The sequence below is a fragment of the Delphinapterus leucas genome, chromosome 1, assembly GCF_059928025.1.
Source record: "Delphinapterus leucas isolate spDelLeu-1000000601 "Yukka" chromosome 1, BTC_Dleu_Yukka2, whole genome shotgun sequence".
Lineage (NCBI taxonomy): Eukaryota > Metazoa > Chordata > Mammalia > Artiodactyla > Monodontidae > Delphinapterus > Delphinapterus leucas.
The window spans coordinates 77545903-77568236 of NC_143129.1; the positions used below are offsets into that span (position 1 = coordinate 77545903).

At 50.8% G+C, this 22334-nt stretch overlaps 1 protein-coding gene across 3 annotated transcripts; it reads right to left on the reverse strand.

The window, feature by feature from the left end:
• Positions 1-51: 51 nt before the first annotated feature.
• Positions 52-19628, reverse strand: SEMA4A (semaphorin 4A). 3 transcript variants are annotated; one of them, XM_022559418.2, is made up of 15 exons: positions 19499-19628; positions 17160-17330; positions 15167-15327; positions 13537-13599; positions 13185-13283; positions 12848-12953; positions 11911-12027; positions 11408-11532; positions 11074-11246; positions 9880-10030; positions 4398-4578; positions 2393-2511; positions 2126-2283; positions 1760-1860; positions 52-1368 (listed from the first exon to the last, which is right to left on the reverse strand). In XM_022559418.2, exons 2-15 carry the CDS (start codon positions 17299-17301, stop codon positions 776-778), a joined length of 2289 nt encoding a protein of 762 aa, XP_022415126.2. In that variant the 5' UTR covers positions 17302-17330; positions 19499-19628; the 3' UTR covers positions 52-775. The 3 variants fall into 3 exon arrangements, with proteins under 3 accessions (XP_022415126.2, XP_089769790.1, XP_022415127.2); XM_089913664.1 differs by lacking the exon at positions 19499-19628 and adding an exon at positions 18120-18210; XM_022559419.3 differs by lacking the exon at positions 19499-19628 and adding an exon at positions 17610-17827.
• Positions 19629-22334: the final 2706 nt, after the last annotated feature.

Below are 22334 nucleotides of genomic sequence, written 5' to 3' on the forward strand. Positions count from 1 at the left end.
CCCGCGGTCCTCGGCTGGAGCGCTCTGCTCCAACAAAAACAGCACCAGTCATAAGCTTTGTCTTTTTAATAAAAAATAAACTGTCTGTGACAAGTCGTTTTTGAATCCCAAAACAAAGGAGAGGGGAGAGGAAAGGGGTGCAGGGGTCAGTCAGGGAAAAGGAGTGAACAAGGCTCAGATTACCCCTGTGTTCTAGCCAGGCCAGAAGGGGTTAAATCTGCCCCCAACTGAAGCAAGATGGAAGGAGGTGAGACTTCAGGAAAGACCTCCCTGGTTGAGTTGATAAGGGGAGCAGGAAGGGAGCAGCTCCCTGCAGAGTCCTGGAGAGCCTTGGGAGAGGGGAGTGTTGGTGTCCAAGGTGGCAGCTGCTTTTAGAGTGGAGTCTCCAGGTGTGGTGTGCTATCTTACAGTTGCTTAGGTGTTTGGTGTTTTAGGGTCTCTTGTAGCAGTATGTTTCTGGAAGATCCCGGAATGGCCAGAACTGAAGGATCCTCTCTAGGTCCTCCTATCATAGCCTAGGTCCAGGCCTGGGGCAGCCCCCATTAGAGAGGCCACGTGCTTGGCAGAAGGGAGTCCCATAGGGGAGCCAGACCGCTGTGCCCAGTCCCACTGAGTGCTATCGGTGGCACAGAATGGCAGAGAAGGTCCTCTTGTGGGAGGAAGGTGGTCTTTTGTGCTACGCCCACCCTAGTCAGGGCTGCACTGCTCCCGGTACCCCCAGCCAGCACGGCCAGGCGCCCTGCCCTACCCGACAGCTCCAGCTTGTACCCAGAGTTTAAGCCACCTCAGTGCCCTGGAGGTTGCTGTCAGCGTCCACATCACTGGCAGAGGTCCTGAATTCCTTGGGGGATTGGAGGCACTGCTCCCTGCTCAATGGGGCCTTCTCCCCGAGGGGCAGGGTCCCACAGCCTTGGACCTTGCCCCGGGCTCGGAGTGCCCCCAAAGGGGAGGCGAGGAGGAGGATGAGGGCTCCTGAAAGCACTAAGGCAAGGAGTACAGTGACGGTGAGGAAGTGGGGCCAGTAGGACCGCGGGGCAGCCAGCGCAGCCCCACCACCGACTCCAGTCAGCGAGGCCTCCATGCGTTCCCGGGGAATGCCCGCCAGTTCAGGATCCAGGGCCAGGGGTTGGTCCTGACTGTCCACCCAGTAGGAGACCACAGGGTATGAGAAGTCATTCTCAGTGGCCCAGCACTGATAGAGACCCCCCACCCCATCTCGCAGTAGCAGCAAGAGGGAGCCATGGTAGACTGTGGAAGAGATGTCCGGGATTGCTGCTGTGCCGTGACTCCAGTGGTAAGAGGCCAGAGCTGAGAGGTGGGGGCAGGGGAGCTCCAGGATAGAGTTGGGGACAGCCAGGACTTCTTTAACTGTAGGTAAGGGAAAGGGGCCAAAGGTTAAGGAGAGAGCAGGCAGGAGGGAGTCTCTACCCGACATGTGAGCCCCAAATCCCACCTCCAACTTCTATTTCAACTCCTAAACTCAACTCTGACCCCTTTCCTATCTCCAGTCTGGGCCCCATACTAACCTCCCCAGTCCATCTGACTGCAACTCTGACACCAGAAGCAACTTCAACCCCAACCCTGAATCCCAGCTTAGAATTCCTATCCCTCCTCCCTACAGCCTACATCCCAATCCATTCCAACTCTGGGTATCAGGTCTCAAGCCAGGCAGGTGCTGGGGGAGAAACTGAGGCAGAAATGCCCATCCCCTCCCAGAAGTCCTCCCGAGCCTTTGTGCCTCCCCTGGTCCCACACTCACTGATTTGGGGGCGGCTCCGAGGCCTTCCGCTCCTGCCCATGGGGCCATTGGCACATGCCCACTCTGGGTTCCCACGCTCCATGTCCTGCTTCCAGGACTTCCTGAGAAGGCAGGGAAAGCAAAAATTATCCCTTGAAACAGCCAAGAGTGGGAGGAGGAGGGAGCAAGAGAGCGAAGTGCAGGGGGGAAGAAGGTGGGTCTGGGAGACTAGGTAGAACAGAGAGGAGGGGAAGAGAAGCCCAGAGTGGACTGCCTGATGCAACTCCATCCCTGAAGGAGCCCCCCACAGGCCGGGGGAATCTTGCAGGCAATGTGTTAGTAGCACCTGGAAAGAGGAAGACCATAAGCTGGGTAACTGGCACTCACGGGATGGGGGTGGGCAGGAGGCGGCAGATTTGGGACTCTGGGTCCCAAGCACAGTGAGGGTCCTGGGCAAGGACACAGTCCACACAGCTGTCGTAGACACTACAGTTGGCTCGGGGAACCCTCCAGATGCCTCCTGAGAAGCCTGCAAACACTGCGCCCTGGAAGAAAGATGGAGAGTGTCAGGGCGTCCTCGCCACACCTAGGAAGAACCCAGCACCCAAGGTCTGCCCCACTAGAAGGCCATCTGAGGGTCAGGTCCCTTCCCACCTGGGTGGGGGCCAGCTGCAGGTTGCGAACAGGCTCAGGGTCAGGGAACAGCTGGATCTCCTCCACCAGATAAGCGTTGTTGTCCCCACTCACCACAGCCTTGTGGAGGGACCCTGTGCCTGTGAAGAGACAGAGAGAGCTGAAATTGTCTGACCCCATCTACACACCCCTCTCGTGCTCCCTCTCTGACTCCAGATGGCTTCCCCAGCTGTCAGAAAGTTCCTTCTGAAGTGTGCACTGGACACAGATCTGTCAGACCGTTTCCCTCTAGGCCACGGAGATGGAGCTTGCTTGTAAATGGCTGGAAATCCCTTGCCTCTCGGCCCTTCCTTTGCAACTGCCTGATAGAACTCCATGCCTGGAGGAACCCAACCGTCCCCTTTCTCCATGGACATGGGGAAGTGGGCTGCTGAGCACTTCTGTAGAAAATCACATCACCAGCCTCCCTCACCTCCATCAAGTGTCTCTACTCAAAGGCACTTCAGTGAGTTCTACCCTGACCGCCCTTTTAAAAATTACTGCCACCCCAACTGGCATTCCTGGCCACACTCCGCTCCATTTATTTTCTAATCTCATAATGTACCCAGTAATTGACTCTTCAGAATGTTTATTGTCTGTCCCCACGCACTCCAAAAAGGAGCTAGATTTTTGTCTGTTTTGTTCTCTATTGTGTACCCAATATATGCACAGCTGATGTCCTAAAAGAATGAATGAACCTGATGGGTTTCTTCCACTAAAGCTCAAGGTCATCCACCTCAGCCAGGCCCTCAATATAACATATGCTTGGCAATCTTCCCCATCTCCCCCGCAGACTGTCTCTCCTTTTTTCTCTTTTTTTTTTTTTAATAAATTTATTTATTTTTGGCTGCGTTGGGTCTTCATTGCTGCACGCAGGCTTTCTCTAGTTGCAGCGAGCGGGGGCTACTCTTCATTGTGGTGTGCGGGCTTCTCATCGTGGTAGCTTCTCTTGTTGTGGAGCGTGGGCTCTAGGAGCACGGGCTCAGTAGTTGTGGCTCGCGGGCTCTAGAGTGCAAGCTCAGTAGCTGTGGTGCACGGGCTTAGGTGCTCCGTGGCATGTGGGATCTTCCCGGACCAGGGATCAAACCCGTGTCCCCCGCATTGGCAGGCGGATTGTTAACCACTGTGCCACTAGCGAAGTCCCTCTCCTTCTTTCTACGATGAATATTTGAATCTTTTCCTCTCTCCTCAAACCTCCCACCTTTTCTACCCCTCAATCTCCCCCCACCCCGCCCCTCACTCATGACCCTGTGTCCTCCTACTTCGTAGAAAACACAAAAGCCTTCACAAAAGAGCTCCCTCTATGTCTTGCCCATTTCCCCCATCAAGTCTATACATTTCCCCTTCCTGTCTTATCCCCTCTTCTACTCCTTCACTCCCATCCCAGCAGAGGTCTGTACCTCCCCCACTCACGACCAGTCCCTCCCCCTGGTCCTAGAACCAGGCTTCCTGCTGCCTCTGCAACTTAACCTGCCATTTAGCCCCTCACCTGCCCATCTCTTCGCCATCCCCCTCTCTACCGGATCCTGACGATCTTTCCCATCTTTAAAAAGATTGCTGGCTGGATCCCACGCCCTCCTCCAGTTACCTCCCCTTCCCCTCTTCCCCTTCACAGCCAAGCTTCCTGAAGCATGATCTGTGATCTCTACTCTCGCTGTTTCCAGCTCCCCCTCTATCCTCCCTCACTCTTCACCTCTCTAGCATGTCTTCCCCATAAGATAAACAGTTCTTGCTAAGGCCACCAAAGCCCTCCATGTTTCTCTCCCCCACCAGACTGAAAGCTCAGAGAAGGTAGGGACAGGACCTTCTCTGTATTTTACAGGACCCACTGTATTTTCAGAGCCTAGCAGGGTGCCAGGCACAAAGTAGGTGCTCAGAAAACATTTGTTGAATGAATGCCTGAGTCAATGAACTCAAAGGTTTCCCTCCTCAGCCCGAGCTGCAGTCCCTGCTCTGGTCCCCTGAGGGCCTTCAGCCCTTTACTCACTGGTGCCCAGGTACATGACCAGATGGCTATTCCCGTCGATGCCCTGGGCTGTCTCCACCGCAAGCCGTGTGTACTCCACACCAGACTTCACCAGCAGGGGTGTCCCCACCACCGGCTCATCCATCAGGAAATGGTCCTTCATGAAGGTCAAGGCTTTATCAGAGGAGGGGCCCTCCAAGCACTGAAGGGGAAGGAGGCAGATCAGGTCAGCTTTCTCCTTCCTTCAACTCACCCATTGCCTCTTCCCTCCCTCCCTCCCCCTTGGCTAATATCCTTTGCCTCCTTTCCTCTTGGCAGTCCTCATTTCAGGATGGGGATTAAAGCTGGACTCGGGAACTGCCTGGCTTTGAATTCCAGCCTCTGAATTGAGCGTGCCTGAGGTTCCTTAACAGTGTAATGGGCCTATTACCAACACATCACAGGCTTGCTGTGAGGATGCAATGCACCAACACATGAAAAGTAATTAGAACAGTGCTTGGCATAAAGTATTTCATAAACATTAGCTGTCATTATTTTCCTCCACCATCACCTTCACCAAGGATGCCTGGCCACCAGCAGGAAGTAGAGTGAGGGTCCCTTGCAGACAAGGACCACCTTGAACTCATATCTGTTAAGTCCAGGCTTAACACAGGACCTGGCACACAGTTGGTGCCCAGTAAATGTTCGCTGAGTCAGTAATTGAATGAATGATGTCACAGAAGGGGGTGGTGAACAGGGAGTGTTTCTCATCATGGTGTGGCATGAATTTGATGCGTGACTCTGGGAGAATCCCTTCTCCATTCTGGGCCTTCTTTTTCCTACTCATAAAATGAGGGGGTTGGACCAGCTGTTCTCAAAAGGCCCTGCCAACACCAGCATACTGTGGCTTTGGGACACCTGTGTCCTGATCTTTGGTCACGATTCTTGTCCTCCGTTTCCAAGAGCACTGTCTTAACACAAGCCCCAGCTCTGTCACCTACAAGATATGTCCTCAGACAAGTTACCCCACCTCTATGAGTTGCAACTTCCTCATCTGTAAAGTGATGTAATAACATCTGTATTTCATTTTGATGCCAGAATGAGCATAGGCACTTACTCTCACTTCCTCCCAAAGGGATTTTTTTTTTTTTTTAAAGACACAAACCTACAGGGATGGGGAGAACAGGAGAGGAGGCAAAAGCAGCCACATTTTGGAAGGTGGAAAGCAAATGAACAAATAGGAAAAGATTTAGCAGGATAAAAGAATCTTCTTAAGCCAGCCCAGGGATAACCCCAAACTATCTGATTTATAAGGCAGAATTCCTGAAGTTCATGGATTAGTGGCCCCAGTCACCTCTGGAAATGGGGCAAAGGAGGGGCTGAATAAAGAAGATTATTTGAAAGTCTCTTTAAGAAGTAGGCAGATTTCCTCCCAGCTCCGTGCCACTGAGTGACTGACCCTTCCATACCCTAGCCCCAAACTGGAGGTTTATTCTCTGGAGAGGGTAAGACAGAGGGACTCTGAATGGAGTACAGCAGAGATGGGTGACACCACCATGAAAGCAGGGGATTAAATCCAAGTAGACACAGTACCTGCTGAGACTCTTCCCCCACACCCAGCCCTCTTTCCCCATGGCTCCCAGACACCAGGAGCCAGACCATCTCCCTCCAGGCAGAAGACTGGAAGAATCTACTCCAGGAAAACTGACTAGAGGTCCAAGAGGAAAGACTTAAAGATATTGACATTGAAGATCCCCAACAAAGCAGTCCAGCCAGACCATTCTCAGTGGAGCTATCACAGAGCTCAAGTTGCCAAGTCATGCCCAGGGTGCAGAGTTTCCAAACAGCTTCATGGTCCCCTCCCTCTTAAATATGAGTAGATAGCCAAGGATTACCAGATATGTGAGTGAAACCATGAACATGAAAGAGATCAAAACAAGGAAATGGAAAAAATGAATAAGCAAAAACCTAAGAAGAAACAGAAATGACTCAGAGAAAAGAAAACCACAGCAAAATATCATTACTATCTTAAGAGAGATAAGTATGAAGATAATATACCCATGAAACAAGAACATAATGCTACAAAAGAGGAGTTGTTATTTCAAAGAGTGTGGCCAGAGGCTACATACTTCCTGAAAGAAGACCACACTACCACTATGAGGTAGTTTTTTTCCCGAAAATCAAACTTTAATCTGATTACATCTCTAGATCCAAACACCAACCAATTTACAGAAAATACTTAAGCTCCATCACAGAGATGCAAAATCAAGATCCAGATTGTGGAAAATTCTACATAACAAATAAATTGCAAGAGAAAAAAAGAAGTTGGAAAGGGAACATACAGACTAAAAGAGACTGAAAAGAACAACCAATCCAAATTTACAGATCTTATTTGGATTTTGATTCCAATAAACAAACCATAGTTTTTAAAAACCCTTATGATATCTGTGAGACTATTAGAAATTTGAACACTAAATGCATATTAGATTAAGGAACTATTACTAATTTTTTGGTGTGATAATGGTACTATGGCTATGTTGTTGTTGTTTTCAAAGCCCTTATCCTTTGAAGATACATACTAAAATATTTATGGATGAGGTAATGGGATGAATGGTAGCCCCCCAAAAGCCATGTCCATCTAAAACCTGTGAATGTGACTTTATTTGCAGAAAGGGTCTTTGTATACATAATTAAAAATCTTAAGATGACTCATTCTGGGGACTTTCCTAGTGGTCCAGTGGTAAAGAATCTGCCTTCTAATGCAAGGGACGTGGGTTTGATCCCTGGTCAGGGAACTAGGTTCCCACATGCCGCGGGGCAGCTAAGCCCGTGTGCCACAACTACAGAGCCCACACGCCCTGGGGCCTGTGCACTACAACTAGAGAAGAGAAAACCTGCATGCCACAACTAGAGAGAAGCCCGTGCAATGCGATGATAGATCCTGCATGCAGCAACTAAGACCCAACGCAGCCAAATAAATAAATAAAATATTTTTTTAAAAAAGATGACTCATTCTGGATTACAATGGGCTCTAAATCCAATGACAAGTGTCTGTATAAGAGAAGTGGAGGAGACATACAGAGATAAGGCAAAGTGATGACAGAGGCAGAGATTGGAGTGATGTGCCTACAAGCCAAGGAACACCAAAGGTTTCCAGCAGCCAACCAGAAGCTCAGAGTGAGGCATAGAATAGATTCTCCCTCAGAGCCTCCAGAAGGAACCAACCCTGCTGACACTTTGATTTCAAACACCTGGCCTTCAGAACTGTGAAAGAATAAACTTCTGTTGTTTCACACCACCATGTTTGTGGTAATTTGTTATGGCAGCCACAGGAAACTAATACAGATGAAATGATACAATGACCAGAATTTGCTTCAAAATAATAAGAGGAGAAGTGGGTGGGGTATAGATGAAACAGTTTGATCGGCTATGAGTTGAAGCTGGCTGACGGTTGTACGGAGGTCCATTACACTATTCTGTTCACTTTTTATATATTTAAAATTCTCTATAATGGAACATGTTTATAAAAGACATATTCAAAGCTCAAAAAATCTAGTAAATTAAATATCTGATAGCAGAAATTAAAAATCTGATAGAAGGATCAGAAGATAAAATTGAGATACTCTCTCAGAAAGTAGAACAAAACCAAAGACATGGAAAAAATCTTTTAAAGGATTTTAAAAGGTAGAGGACTAGTCCAGGAGGTCCAGAAAGAAGTGAAAAAACCTTCTGACATTAGAATGTCAGCTCCATGAGGAAAGAGACTTTTGTCTATTTTGTTCACTGCTATATCCCCAGTGCCTAGAACAGTGACAGGTGGCCTCAAAAAATATTTGTTGAATGAAAAGGGAACAGGAGGAAATAGTTCAAGAAAACTTCTTAGAACTGAAAGAACTAAAATTCCAGGCTTAAGGGGCAAATTGAATGTCCAGACAATGAATAAACAGATATCGTCAAGGCACAATCATGAAATTTCAAAACAACCAGCGACACAAAAAAGGTACTACAAGATTCCAGTGAGAAAAAGAAAAACAGGTGACATTCAAAGAGCTGGGGATCAGAATAGCTTTAGACTTCTCAACAGCAGCATTGGAAGCTAGAAGATAATAGAGGAAGCCTTCAAAGTTTGGAAGGAAAATCATTTCTAGTCTCGAATTAGATACACCTAGGCAAACTATCAAACGTGAATGTAGAATAAAGACATATTCAGACATTCAAGGTCTCAAAAAAATTTACCTGTCATGTATCCCTTTCCGGGAATCTCCACTAAAATGAGATAGTGAAAAAAAAGAAAAGAGAGGAAGTTGTGGGATGCAAGAAACACCAGATTGTCACAAGGAAGAGGCAAAGGGAATGCCCAGAATGATGAGGAAGGGAGATTCCAGGATGGCAGCTGTGTCCCGGATGTAGTTAAGATGTAGATGTAGTACAGACTACAGCAGATAGGAAGGATCTCCAGGAAGATGAAACTCTTAGAATACATAATGGATCTGTTTTTAAAAGAGATTCAGATAACTGAGGAAGAGTTTGGGGTTGAATTAAAGATAAGAGCTTAGAAAACAAAGCAAAAAAAAAAAATAATAATCAAGATAATTACTAACCCCAGGGAAAAATTTTAAATTATGCAAAAAGGAAAAATAATCATGTCTTACTACCTGGCTCAGTTGTGAATAATGAATCATAATACAAATATTGATTTAACCAAATTACTATAAAACAATGTTGGGAGATGAGGAGTGGGTGCAGTGGTGTGTTGATAAGGCAGCTCTGGGGAACGACGAGTGGGGGGACCTCTGATTTGAAGTGCTTGCTGATTTCCATGATGTATTATTCCCACCATGGCTGATTTCAAGCTATCAATGTATTGTCACTGAATTCGGATTTGTAAAGAGATGCACAAAGGGTTCTTGCTAGTTGCTGCAAGCCAGTTTTAGCACATCGCTGAGTGCAGGTGGGGGACATGGTTAAATCCTCACCATCCAGAATGGGAATTCAATAGACACTGCCTGACACTGAAACATCAAGAAGTAGCAAGAAAAGTATTTCAAGATTTAGAGATAAATATCAAAAGAATCAGCTAAAAGAGTTGAAGGTGGTTGTCTCTAGAGAGGAAAAAGTGCTGAGGATAGGAAACAGGGCTGTTTTTTGTAACTAACCATGTAAATCTATATGATTGTTTAAATGCTGTACATATACACTCTGATCAAAAAACAAAAGTTAAATAAGAAATGCAGGTGAAGATGCCCAAGACAGTCCTTGGCACAGCCCGTTTCCTTAGTGATATACCCAGGTATTTGGGGTGCACTCAGCTGGGGTGAAGAGGTGCTGCTCTGTGTTTAGGATGGGGTTGGGCACATGTGGAATGTGGGCAGCCAGAATGGGTGAATATCTGAGCAGACAGGACCTGGGGGTGCGGGGAACACTAGCATTTATTGGGCATTTATTATGCCGTGATAGGTACTTTGACATGCATATTATGTATCTGGGGAGGCAGGGTTTGCTCAGTGGGATGGGTAGTACTCACGCTGCCTGGCCGAGGACTGATATCAGAGAACCCGTAAGTAGTCCAGCGTGAAGTCTCTTTGTTTAATTCCTTATACTTCCCCTCAAAGACATGCTTGATGTCCTTGAGTGAGAAAGCACAGACAGCAGAGCTCCTGGTCGCACCAACCTGCCTGGAGAAAGCCAGAGGGGACATTGTCTGTAACCTCCTCTGCTATACCAGGAAGCTCCCCTTCCAACCGTGGCCCACCCTTGGTGAGAAACCCCAGAAGGGCAGGAGGATGAAGGGCTGGGTCAGCCCCCAGCTGTGGTGATAAGGGCTAGGAGAGCCCCAGACTCTAGCCCATCTTAGGATCTGAGGTGTGATTATCTTTAATGAGAATTAAATGGGGCTCATGCCCTGGGGTGTCTCCTGCCTGGCCTGCCCAGACTGGGCCCCTATGGGAGGAGCAGTATAACCAGCTGCCCAACAGGCTCCAGATGAAGTGTTCCTCCTTGGGGATCCCATGTATTCCTGGTCCTCAGATAACCAACCAGAGCCTAACTACAACTATTTTTATTCCTTCAGCCTTGGTCTGTGGAGACAAAAGGTCTCTCCTGTTCTCTTTAACCTGTGACATACACCATATTCTCAGTTCTGGATGCCATAGATACCAGACCCTGCTTACAACAGATATCTTTGATACCTGACATATTGTCAGCAGATCCCAGACCACAGCAAGTAAGTTAAACTTTCTCAGCCTCCAAGCAATGACTGTATTTTTATCTTATGTCGCTGGTGGTGTTTCACTCTTTGCTCTGACCATTAGGAAGCTCAGAGCTAAATCTGTGCCGACATCCCAGGACTGCACATTTGTAAAGCACATGTGTAATGTGCTGACCGGATCCCTGGGTTCTCTTATTCTCCTTTTATTTCCATTTCCTCATGGATTTTATTTTATTTTAATGTTTGCCTTTTGTAAGCTGCCTCCTATCCTTTTTGGAACCAGGCAGGATATAAACTAATAAGAACCTTTCTGAGCTTTATTTTTCCCATCTACATTAAGGGCATGAGTCAAATTCCTGGGAGACGGTGACGATCAAATGCCTTCGTATGTGAAGTGTGGAGTATGTGCTCGGCTCACATCAGTTCCTACCCTCCCTGGCGGGCCAGGGCAACAAGGGTGCTGACCCGTAATCCCGCTTCCAGCCGCCACGTTCCCGCCTGGCTGCTCACCACTGAGAGGTGAAGACAGCGTAGACATAGGGATCGGTGGAGGAATTGTCTGCCAGCAGGACAGCGTGACGGATGATGTTGAAGGGCAGCTGCCCTGGCTGGGCGCAGAGTAGCTGGGCCTTCAAGAAGGTGGTCCACTTCTTCTGCAGCAGCTTTTCGCCGCCCACGTCGTTCTAGGGGCACCAGAGGAGTCAGGGGACGACCCCTGCCCCACGTGACCTCGCCCTCTTCCCCGCCCCTCACTCCCATTGGTCCCTAAGTGCTCAGCCCCGCCTCTGCCATCTCCCCATTGGCTTCTCCACAGCCAGCCCCGCCTCCCGCCCAGGTTGCAGACCTTGCAGACTCTGGCCACCCGGGATGTGTGGAGCTTCTCGAAGAACTCAAACTCGCTGGCTGTCTCCTCGAAGAAGAAGTAGACGACGTGGGTCGAAGGGATGGCTGCCACGAAGGAGGCGTCCGCTGCAGGGGCGGGGCAGATGGGCTAAGAGATGGAGCACCTGGATGCCCTGGCTTCCCCTTTGTGAAAACCCTTGGCTCTGGAGGACAGGAGACATGACCTCTCGGGTCCCACAGCTGGTCGAGACGTAGCCATGGGTGGGGGGTGGGGGCGGGGAGTGACTGGTACTTCTTTAATTATTTATGTAAGATGCAAGTTTCAAGAGGACGGGAGTTTTGTCTTCTTCCCTGCAGTACCGCCAATGCCTAACAGTACTTCCTTGCACACTGTTATGCCTCAACAAACGAGAGTTGAGTGAATTAACAGCAGTTCACAGTGCCAGGTCTCCGGGACTTGGGGAAGGGGGCCAGACCTGTGCTGGGTGGGGCTCAGGTCCTTACGTTGCAGCCAGCGGAGGAAATTGTCCGTCTTGAGGACAGGCTGGGATCCCAGTGTGCGCATCAGGATGGGCTCACTGCCCAGGAAGTTGTTCATGGTGCCGGAATAGAGCATCCCATCTAGTGTGGGGAGAGGCGGGGAGACCTCATCAGTTGGAGGGTGCCCCTGCCCTCCTCAGACCTGTCAGCATTCACATCAGTCTCTGGCCTCCTTCATGTGTTCTACACCTTCCTATGGAATCCCAAAGCCCAGCTCACAGCCCCCCACTGAGCACCATTCTTAGGTCCTTCTGCCCACAGGGAATGGCCAACCTTATGGCCTTCAGTGTTTTGGCACTTTTCTCTGGCTCCTCCCTCCCATGCCCAGCTAAACCACTTGCCAGTTAGAATCACTCATTGTTGCCCGAAGATGGCTTTGTTTTGTTTCCGTACCTTAAGTCCTACCCTTTTCTTCATGGAACACCTTCCCTGCCCATCTACCTATCTTTCAAGGTCCCACTCAGTCAAAGTCCACCGCCTTCAGGAAGCCAGGGTGGGAAGTCTGTAATGGTTTGTGTCTGGGAGGGCACAGCACCATGATTTCTTCTTTGTAATCCCTACAGTTCCTAGCACAATGCCTGGCACACCAGAGGGGGCATTCATACAGAGCATACTTGTTGAACAAATGACTGAATCTCAGACCTCTTCCCTGCCTGAGACCCTTCCTGGACCGTCCCACCTCTGTGCCTCTCTCCATATCCATTTCGCTCCACCTCCTTTGTGGCAGTTTCAGCAGGAGCTGATGTTTGGGGTACCTGATTCTCCCTCTGATTTTGTGTTCCGAGGCTCCTGGCTTCTCCTCCCTCTGTCCCCTGCTTTTCAGGAAATTGTCAGATTCCATATGTCACAGAGTGACCAGGGAAAGCAGTTGCTGGGGTGGACCAGGGAACCTCATACTCACCTGCCAGGACAGCCGTGTGCTTATGGGCGGGGTCGAAGGGGCTTTGGCCTTTCCCCTCTACAACCTTGTCCTCCGAGATGGGCAACAGGTTGGAATCTTGGAGTTCCTAGAGAAGGGGAGTGGCTGGGGGGCCAGAACGCCAGAGTCTCATGTCTGGGAAAGGAGGGGCGTGAGGGGGGGAGGGGAGGGGATGTAGAGGAAAATTGGTCTGGGGCCCGGAAGCTCACAAGTATCCTGCGTCTGGAAAACCAGAGTTTTCCGGAGCTGCAGAGGATGAGCTGGGAGTAGACGTGAGGAGGGATGCTTGGGGCCTGAGAGCTGGTGCCAGATAACTCACAATGAAGGTACAAGCAGGGCTGAAGGCGAAGGTGCCACAGGCGTAGAGATGGGTGGCATTGAAGGAGACCAGGACACGAATAAAGTTGAAACACTGTGTCTGGGGGAGATAGAGAATTCAGGCCTCCAGGGCACTTGCCCCAAACTCCTGAGCCCCCAGAGGCTGCTCCTTCACTCCCTAGTAGGGAGAAGGGCTAGGCAATGCTGAGGCAGTCCCTGTCTGTCTTTATAGAACATGATGCAGGCAATTATCATGCAAACAAGCATCCTCTGCTGCCTGCCTGATCATCCAGTGATGCTCTAGGGACACCAGGGTTCTCTACCAGAGCCCCAGTGTCTCCACCCCTACTTACCTCATTGCTCTTCTTCTTAAAGGCACATTCACTCTTTTTTCGGTCACTGGCTGGCCAGGGTATCTGAAGTGGGGCATTGGGAAAGGGGAGATAAAGGGAATGAGGTCTTCAGCTCTAGCTCTGACCTACCATCCCCCGCTTGGCTCTGATGTGAATCACCAGCAGGCATATTGGTTAGTTACACGCTAGTGGGCTATAATAACCTCACTTTGTGACCCTGGCTATTACTCTGATGATACTGTTATTCATTAGGACACAGCTCCATGGTAAAACATGGCCTGTGGAATCAGACCTGAGTTTGAATCTAGACTCAGCCACTTACTGGTTGAGTGATCTTGGTCAACTGCACAGGCTTCTGGAGGGCACAACTAGGTAGCATATGTAAAGCGCCTAATGCCATGCACGGTAATAAAAGCAGCAGTTGGCAAAGAAAACCACCACATTTCCTGGGGAAATTGTTAAAAATGTCAGTTTCTCACACCTCAGAGAATCTGTATTTTTAAAAAATTATATTTATTTATTAATTTATTATTTTTGGCTGCGTTGGGTCTTCGTTGCTGCCTGCGGGCTTTTTCTAGTTGTGGTGAGTGGGGGCTACTCTTCCTTGTGGTGCACAGGCTTCTCATTGCGGTGGCTTCTCTTGTTGCGGAGCACAGGCTCTAGGCACACGGGCTTCAGTAGGTGTGGCTCGCAGGCTCAGTAGTTGTGGCGCACAGGCTTAGTTGCTCCGCGGCATGTGGGATCTTCCCGGACCAGGGCTCAAACCCGTGTCTCCTGCATTGGCAGGCAGATTCTTAACCACTGTGCCACCAGGGAAGCCCAGAATCTGTATTTTTAATTGGCATCCCATGTGTGCAGGTGGCCCACAGACCACACATTGAGAAAAACAAACCGTGGAGATGCTCAGTAATTGCTAGCTCCCTCCCTCCCTTTTATCCTTCCCTCTCCCTTTCTCCCTCACGTTGTTCCCATGAGTAGGGTGGCTGTAATTTAACACAGAAGCTTCAGTGATTTCTACCGGTGGGTGGATATCATATTATTGATATAATTTGAGTCAATGTTTCTCTCATATGTCAATGATTTCCATATCAGCCATTTTAGTAATTAATAGTATTCAACCAGTATTCATGGTACCAATGAATAGTGAGGCCACTATAGTGTTTCTTGTCTGTTATACCAATCATATATATATGTTTATACGAAGAATTGCTGATTGTTGGGGACTTTCCTGGTGGTCCAGTGGTTAAGAATCCGCCTTCCAATGCAGGGACTCAGGTTCAATCCCTGGTCAGGGAACTAAGATCCCACATGCCGCAGGGTAACTAAGCCTGCACACCACAACTACTAAGCACGCGAGCCACAAGCAGAGAGCCCACGTGCTGCAACTACAGAGCCCATGCGCTCTGGAGCCCACGGGCCACAACTAGAGAGAAGCCCGCACGCTGTAACGAAGACCCAATGCAGCCAAAGAATAAAATAAATAAATATTAACAAAAAAAAGAATTGCTGATTGTTGCTGATTATAGGTAACAGCAAATTGGGTGGTTATTCATGCATAAGCAGCCCAAGCGCAGGGCAGCTGTCGGTCCCCTCCTCCCTCCCAGCCCACGCCCTTCCCCTGGCCTCTCACCATGTTCTTCAGCCTTGGAACCCCTGGATCCTGGATATTCAAAGCCAGAATGGCCTCTCGAGCCCCCACATAGAGAGTGTCTCCATCACCACTCAGGAGCAGAGTGTCAAAATCCTGGAGGCCCTTCTGGTGGAAGAAGCTAAGAGCTCTGCGTCCATCCCCTGTAGAGAGGTGGGGAGGAGGAGACAGTGATGAGAAGTCAGTGGTCAGGGCTTCCCTGGTGGCGCAGTGGTTGAGAGTCCGCCTGCCGATGCAGGGGACACGGGTTCATGCCCCGGTCCGGGAAGATCCCACATGCCGTGGAGCGGCTGGGCCCGTGAGCCATGGCCGCTGAGCCTGCGCGTCTGGAGCCTGTGCTCCGCAACGGGAGAGGCCACAACAGTGAGAGGCCCGCGTACCGCAAAAAAAAAAAAAAAAGTCAGTGGGCAAGCAGATGATTTCTGAGATAAAATCAGGGGAAGAAAAGGGCTGGCAGAGTGTGTTCCCCAGACCTTGGCAACTGGACCCACTCTTCATCGGCAGCTCCCCGCTTCTTCCCACCCTGCTGGCAGCCATAGGAGCTTTGTGTGTTGAGCTCATAGTAGAGAGGAAAGGCAGCCAGAGACAGGGTAATGACAGACTGGGGCTGGGGGAGGGTGGCCCGTACCCAAGAGACAGACAAAGGGACGGGAAATAAAGTGAGGCACAGTGGATGCTCTTCCAGGCCTGGGGGCTGCGGTGGGGGAGGACACGTTGGGCCTCACTCGTGGGGAGAGCAGAAGGCAGAGAGATGACAGGAAGGTGTTGGCGGCCACAGACAGGAAAGCTAGATGTAGATAGGACTATGTGTCAAAGTAGCTGTGGGTTGTAGGGGACCCACTCACCAGCCCCACTTTCCTCCCCGCCTCTATTGCAGGAAATTTCCACCACAAGAATCACTGCCATAGGCTGAACAGAAAGGAAATGTTTTTCTCCAAAGTTTCCTGCAAGTGCCTAGATGTCACCTGGGCATGGGATTCCATCTGGTTGTGGGAAGTTCCCTGAGGTCTCCCCATCACCGTGGTGTGGCAGAGGTGGGGCGTGTGTGCCTGGTCCCCTGGCACATCAGCAAGGGGGGAGGAGCTTCTGAAATCCTCTCTCATGAGCACATTTGTACTTTTGCATTAGTTAGAGGACTGATTAGCTAATTGTTACCTTTGGAGGCTCAGAGACTCTTAGGACCAACCAAGAGGAGGAGCTGGGGAAACATGTGGCAAGGTGCTGGAGAGGCCAGCCTCCCCAGAACTGTATACACCCCTCTGTTACTGAACTGACCGCCCCAAAGTGTGGTTGTCGGTTCATCTGCCTCCCCCTTGGGACCATCAGCACTTTGAGGACAGGGGCTGAGCCCTGTTTATGTTGTAATCCCAGCACCCAACACAGAGGCCCCTCCATCAACGGGCAACATGCATTTCCTTTACCGCGTTGCCCCAGAAAGACGCTAAAGACACAGCTGTGCACAGGAGACTGCCCCTACAACTCCTACAGGGCCCATGTTCCCTCCTGAATCTTTTCCCTGGAGGTGCGAGACCAGCAGTCACCACAGCCTCAGTAAGAAACCAGCCAAGCTGTGCCTAAAGGGTCCCAGGGTCCGTATCCCAGCCAGGCCACACTGAGTTCTTGTATTCTTGGTGTCCACAGTACTGGGCATGACGTGGTCCAGCATCATGTGTGCAGTTGTGTGTCCTGGGTCACCAGGCCCACAGATGCTCTTCTGGCAGGGGCCTTGGCTTTGGGGCACTTGAGGGCATGAAAGCAGTTATGGGTTTGAGGTGGCCAGTTTGATAACAGTGACATTTAAGGAGGGAAAGAAAAATCACCAACTCTGGTGAACAAGAAGGCACAACGCCCCTGGCCCCCTGGTCCCGTCACTTCCCTTTCCTCTATCTCTGCCCCAGGTGAGTTTCATCATTCACTCCTTCCTCAGTCAGCCCGGTGTTGCCGTCCCCACACTTCCTGATCATCAGACACTTACCTGCGTAGTATTTGACCCTGGGTGTGGGCCCCTGTCCGTCACCCCGTGCAGTCGTCGGTGGTGGCAGGAGCAGCAAAAGCAGCTGGAAGAGGAAAAGGCCCAGGAGGCTCCAGGAGTCCAGGCCCAGGGCTGGAAGGGCCATGCTCAGCCAGAGGCTGTCACCAGAAGGCTCTGGGGAAACAGGCAGCCGCCACTCTCTGGGTGAGCAGTCTTTACCACATCCTCCCTGGGAACCAATCAGATAGCCCCAGGCAGCAGAAGTGTGTATTGTGGGGGGGATGCTAGAGAGACGGGCCAGTTTCCTCTCCAGAGTGCCCTTAGAGAGTCTCACTTCCATCATCCCACAGGCCTTATCCCGCCTCACTCTCCCCTCCGGGTAGGAGTCCAGCTGTTCCCCATCCCACCCTTCTGATCTCTTTGCACCAATAGCCCCACTTTGCCTTTTCTCACCTTACTCTCAGGGAAGTCTTTCTTGCTGTTTCCTCTTTGCCTTCCCTCCTCCTATAGCCCAGAGCCCAAACCAATGCCTGGTCCTGGGCAGGGAACTTTCTGGGGAGCAGATTCTTGCACTCACAATATAGATTCTTCAGACGTGACTCTCCTGGCACTTTCAGATCTGTTGATACCCATGGCCTCGTACACAGCCCTACCGTCTGATGACCCAAACAAGCAGATCAGGTCTGAATCAGCCTGCTCTGATCTCTCTCCAGCTGGGCTTAGGTCGCTGACTCTCAGGCCTACAAGCCTCTTCTTGCAGGGAGGAGATGGGAGTCCAGCCTGGAGGGCTGGCTACCAGCATCGTGCGGAAAGTGGCCCAGGGCAGGGACTGGTTGGCTGTCTCCCAGCCTCTGCAGCTGCCCCCTCTCTCCCTGGTCCTTGTGCTGCTGCTGTCTATCTCCCTGGGCCTCTGCATAATCCTCCCCTGGGACTGCCACCCCCCAGCCACCCATCTCATCTCACCCTTGAGCCAGACACAGTGCAGAACCTAGATGTCCAGACTCTTGGGCGTGGGTGCCATCCAAGAGAATAAAGAAGGGGGGTTCCCAGGCCCCAGAGGCAGGGGACAGGAGGCTCAGCCTGGCTGGGCCAGGCGTGCGGCGCTCCAGGTACCCATAGCGGCAAAGCCAGCACTGGGAGCTCTGGGCAAGGGAAACCAGAATTTCCACCTCGAGTTGTGACAGATCCCTGGCTTGGGCGGAAGTTGGTGGATTGGGAGGGGGCTAAAAGGAGGCACACCTCTGTCTTTCACCTCATCTAACCAGAAAGTTTAAAAGGCCAGAAAGTTTCTGGGTCATTTCAGCCATTCCCCTGTCCCTATATCTCATCACATCCAGTCTAACCAGACTAGCAGTGGTTTCTCCTCTTGCTCAAGACTTCCCAGCTAGGAGACATGACACAGTCTTTCATATTCCTCTTTCCACTTACCCACAAGGTGCGGTCTCTCTACTCTTACCTACTGGGAAGTCCCTGCAGTGATCTAAACTTTCAAACCTCCCACTTCCAACTGGGCCATAGTCTTTAAAAAATAAAACAATTGCAAACAACAGGGACCTACTGTATAGCACAGGGAACTATATTCATTATCTTGTAATAACCTATAATGGATAAGAATCTGAAAAAGAATATATATATATATATATATATATATATATGCATAACTATCACTTTGCTGTACACTTGAAACTAATATGACACTGTAAATTAACTATACTTCAATTTTTTAAAATGGCTCTAAAAATCTAATAAATAAATAAAACAATTGCATTAAGCTCTTATCCATGGCTTTGCTGTGGAAATTCCTTCTGTAGTCTTATCTCCAACACTCTTAAGGCAGCATCAGGCCAGTGGGAAACCCAGAAAATTTCCCATCTGAGCTTGAACTTACTTCTGGGGTACCCAAACGCCTGATGATGGCTGCTCACCCCCTCCCTGAAGGCTCCAGGGGGAACCTCATAATCCAGGGTTAATAAGGCATCTAACACCAAGGGCTTCATGACCTATAAAGTGGGTAGTTTCCTGCCCACTCAGCCTGAGCCCAGCTGACTGCTGGTTAAAGAGCACAGACACCCCAGGGCTAATCCGACTCCGATAAATAACCCACCTCCTTCTTAAATGCACATTCCTCATGGTCAGGAAGTCCTTCCTGTAGGGTAACTTCCATCCCTCTTGCCACAGCAAAGCCTACAGGGTGTTGGGACAGCCTAGGCTCCTTCTTAGAAGAATTCCTTATCAGTCTGCTCAGCCTTCTTTCCTTTCCCTCTGCTCCCATTTTCCCTCAATTTCCCTGAGGGCTGGCCTCAGCCAAACCCCTCCTGACAACTGTTTCTATCAAGACTTACCTAAGACTTCCCCAGACTCTCATGGAGTCTTGTTGCCAGATCCTTGGGAGAAGCCATGGTCTAAGCCACACAGAGAACATTTTGTAGACTCTCAGAATCAAGGGAAACTCCCACCCAGACCCCGCCTCAGAGCCTAACCTGCTCTGGGACCTCTCTGCTTGAACAGATCGTCTTTTCTGGGTCTCTGGGAGGAGCTCTGATAGGGTGGGTGGGGCTTGGGGAAGGAGGTTCCAGCCCCACCCTCCCAGACCTTGCCGTATTCCCACCTCTCTGGAAGTGTTAGATTCAATGCCCTGAGCCGAGTTCCTCCTTCTCCAGAGACCCAGGAATTCTCCTTCTGGCAACAAGTCTCCCTTTCCCCAGCCTCTCCAGTGAATATGAAGTCTGCATTATCAGGCTTTGGTCTACCCAACAATTTTAGCTAGGTACCACCATAATCCCATTTTAAAGATGACAGAAAGTGAGGCAAAGGAGGTTACACAGCCAGAAGCCAAGTTAAACTCATATCTGCCTCATACCAGAGTGACTCCCTTAGCTACACTGTCTCTCAGGAGTCCTACTCCTGCCCTAGTCGGGGAAACTCAGCTCTGAGCCACTTGCATGGAGAAGGCAAGTGTGTAGGGTGGGGGGTGGCAAGTTCTAGCTCCGATGGGCTAAGAAACAGTGCCTCTAGGGTGATTCCTGACTCAAGAGGAAACAGAAACCTCTCTGAAGAAAGGCCATCAGGTACAGGTCCCACCCCCTGTCTCCACAAGGGCTTTCTGGTCTAGTTCCCTGGAGGAGCCTGGTGGGGAGGAAGGGCACCCTGCCGCTACCACTCCTTGTCTTGCACCAGAGCCTCAGGAGTCAGATCCCAAGTTACACTGCCATCTCCCTTGCTGCAGCCTGCAGAGCCCACAGCCAGGGCTGGCTTCCTGGGCATGTGACCTGCGCAGTCACGCAGGTCCCCACGCTCGGTCTAATGCCCAGCTGCTGCCGTCTTGAAAGTCTTGATCTTGTTCCAGGAGCTCCACACTTTCATTTCGTACTGGGCCCTGCAAACGATGTAGCAGGTCCTGCCCAAAATATCAAGAATGCTCAGAGCTGACAGGGTCCCACCCCCTCACTGTACAAACCAGGAAACCAAGGCCAGGGAGGCGAAGTGTCTTGGCTGAGGTTGGAGTCAGGCAGCAGTTCAGGTGGGGTGGTGGTAGGAAGGGGTCATAGGTTCAAGGACCAGGCTGTAGGGGCCGTGCCATTTCACAGCTCCAGTGTGGGAGCTCCCCAACTCCTTTCTCTCCCAGCCCTGGGGCCCAGCCTGGGGACCCCCATGACAACAATGCTGAGTTCAACCCTGACCGCCCCAGTGGGGACTCCTCCCCCACGGCCCCTAGACTGCATCAAATACTAGCCCCTTTCTGGCCAGCTTTTAGCCCAGGATAGAGATGTAGATGTGGGGATGGAGGTGGGAAGGGAGATGGGGGTGTCACTCCCACACTTACCCCATGCTCACCCCAGGGACTCCGTCTCTTCTGCACCCTGAGCGAGCATGGATACCTCACTGAGGGAGGGGCTCCTGAAGCCAGGAGAGAAGCCACTCCTGGCTTTGCCAATGACCCAGCTGGTCCAGTTTCCCCCACCACCTCTCCCGTCTGGCTTCAGGGACAGCCCCAGAAGGGCACAGTCCTAGGGAACATCAGCTTCCTGGCTCTCCTTCTTAGCCCCACCTGCCCTGCCCTTCGTTACCCTCTTGTTAACAATCACAAGCAAGTCAAATCAACTTATAATTATTAAGTGCCTACTGTGTCTAAGGCACTAGCGATATCGCCAAACCTCTACTCCCCCAGCATCCCCCCCACCTCTTCCCATCCCCAGTCTCCCAGCCTTCTTGCCGCCCACCCAGCCCAGTCCCCCCTAACCCCTTACCCAGTGCCTGCTAGGTTTCCTCCTTCCGTCTGACTAGTGCTGGAAGACTGAGCTGAGTACTGAACACAATGGCCCGACCCCCTCTCTCTGTCCCCTCCTCAGGGCAGAGCGAGCGCCAGACAATGGCCCGCCCCCTCCTTTCTGAACTGTCAGCTCTCTCGCTCCCTTACCTGGAGCTTGGAGCGGCCTCCGTGTTTCCCTCCCCCTGGAATGCCAGGTTTCCTGTCTCCCAGTGCCTTCGGCCCTGCCACACCCCCACCCCCCATCCCCAACCCCATCCCGCCTCACTCGTCCTCAGTCACCATGGCAACTGCATCTCTAAGTGGGAGGGACTAGAATCTCCCCATATTCTTCCTCCTCCTACCCAGTGTCCCCCTGCGCCCCACCTTCTGCGGCTCCTGGATCCACATGTGTGGAGGAGGCAGGGCTCCGGATGTGGGGGGAGGCAGGAGGGGGCACACTAACCCCTGGGGGTCCTTGCTCAGCTCCCTTGTCCACCGTCAGGCAGGCACCACAGTGCAGATGTTCCCCAGCTGGGTTCAGGGGGTCAGTTGGGGCCATTTCTCCTTTATGGTCGGTTTCTCTGTGTTTTCCCCATTCTCTCGGGAACTGTGTATAAGTAAGGGGGTCACACCTGGATGCTGGTCTGCCTGACCCCAGGCAAATTTTTGAGTTTGCCAATGAGGATGCAAATGAACTCACAAATATCTATGCAAAGAAGCCAAGAGACAGGGTCTCTGTCAAGAAGCCCAAGAAGCCCTCTTCTATTAATACTATTCTGGCTTGCATGGCAAGGGCTCCATTGCCAGGTTCAGGTTCTGCCATTTCTTACTAAGCCACTTTACCAAGAAGATGCCAGAAGCCTTCTTTGGCTAACCCCCTGAGACCTATTAGGAGAAAGTTTGTGCTATAAGAGGAGGGATTGAGGGAA

Bases quoted from the DNA above. Each gene is read 5' to 3' on its own strand.
- SEMA4A (XM_022559418.2), bottom strand. From the start codon at position 17,301: ATGGCCCTTCCAGCCCTGGGCCTGGACTCCTGGAGCCTCCTGGGCCTT. The intron at 4,579-9,879 runs GTGAGTACTACC...CTTCCCCTTCAG, and splicing joins TCAGTCCTCGGCCAGGCAGC to TGCTTGGAGGGCCCCTCCTC. The intron at 2,284-2,392 runs GTGGGAAGGGAC...TCTTTCTTCCAG, and splicing joins TGCAGCTGGCCCCCACCCAG to GGCGCAGTGTTTGCAGGCTT.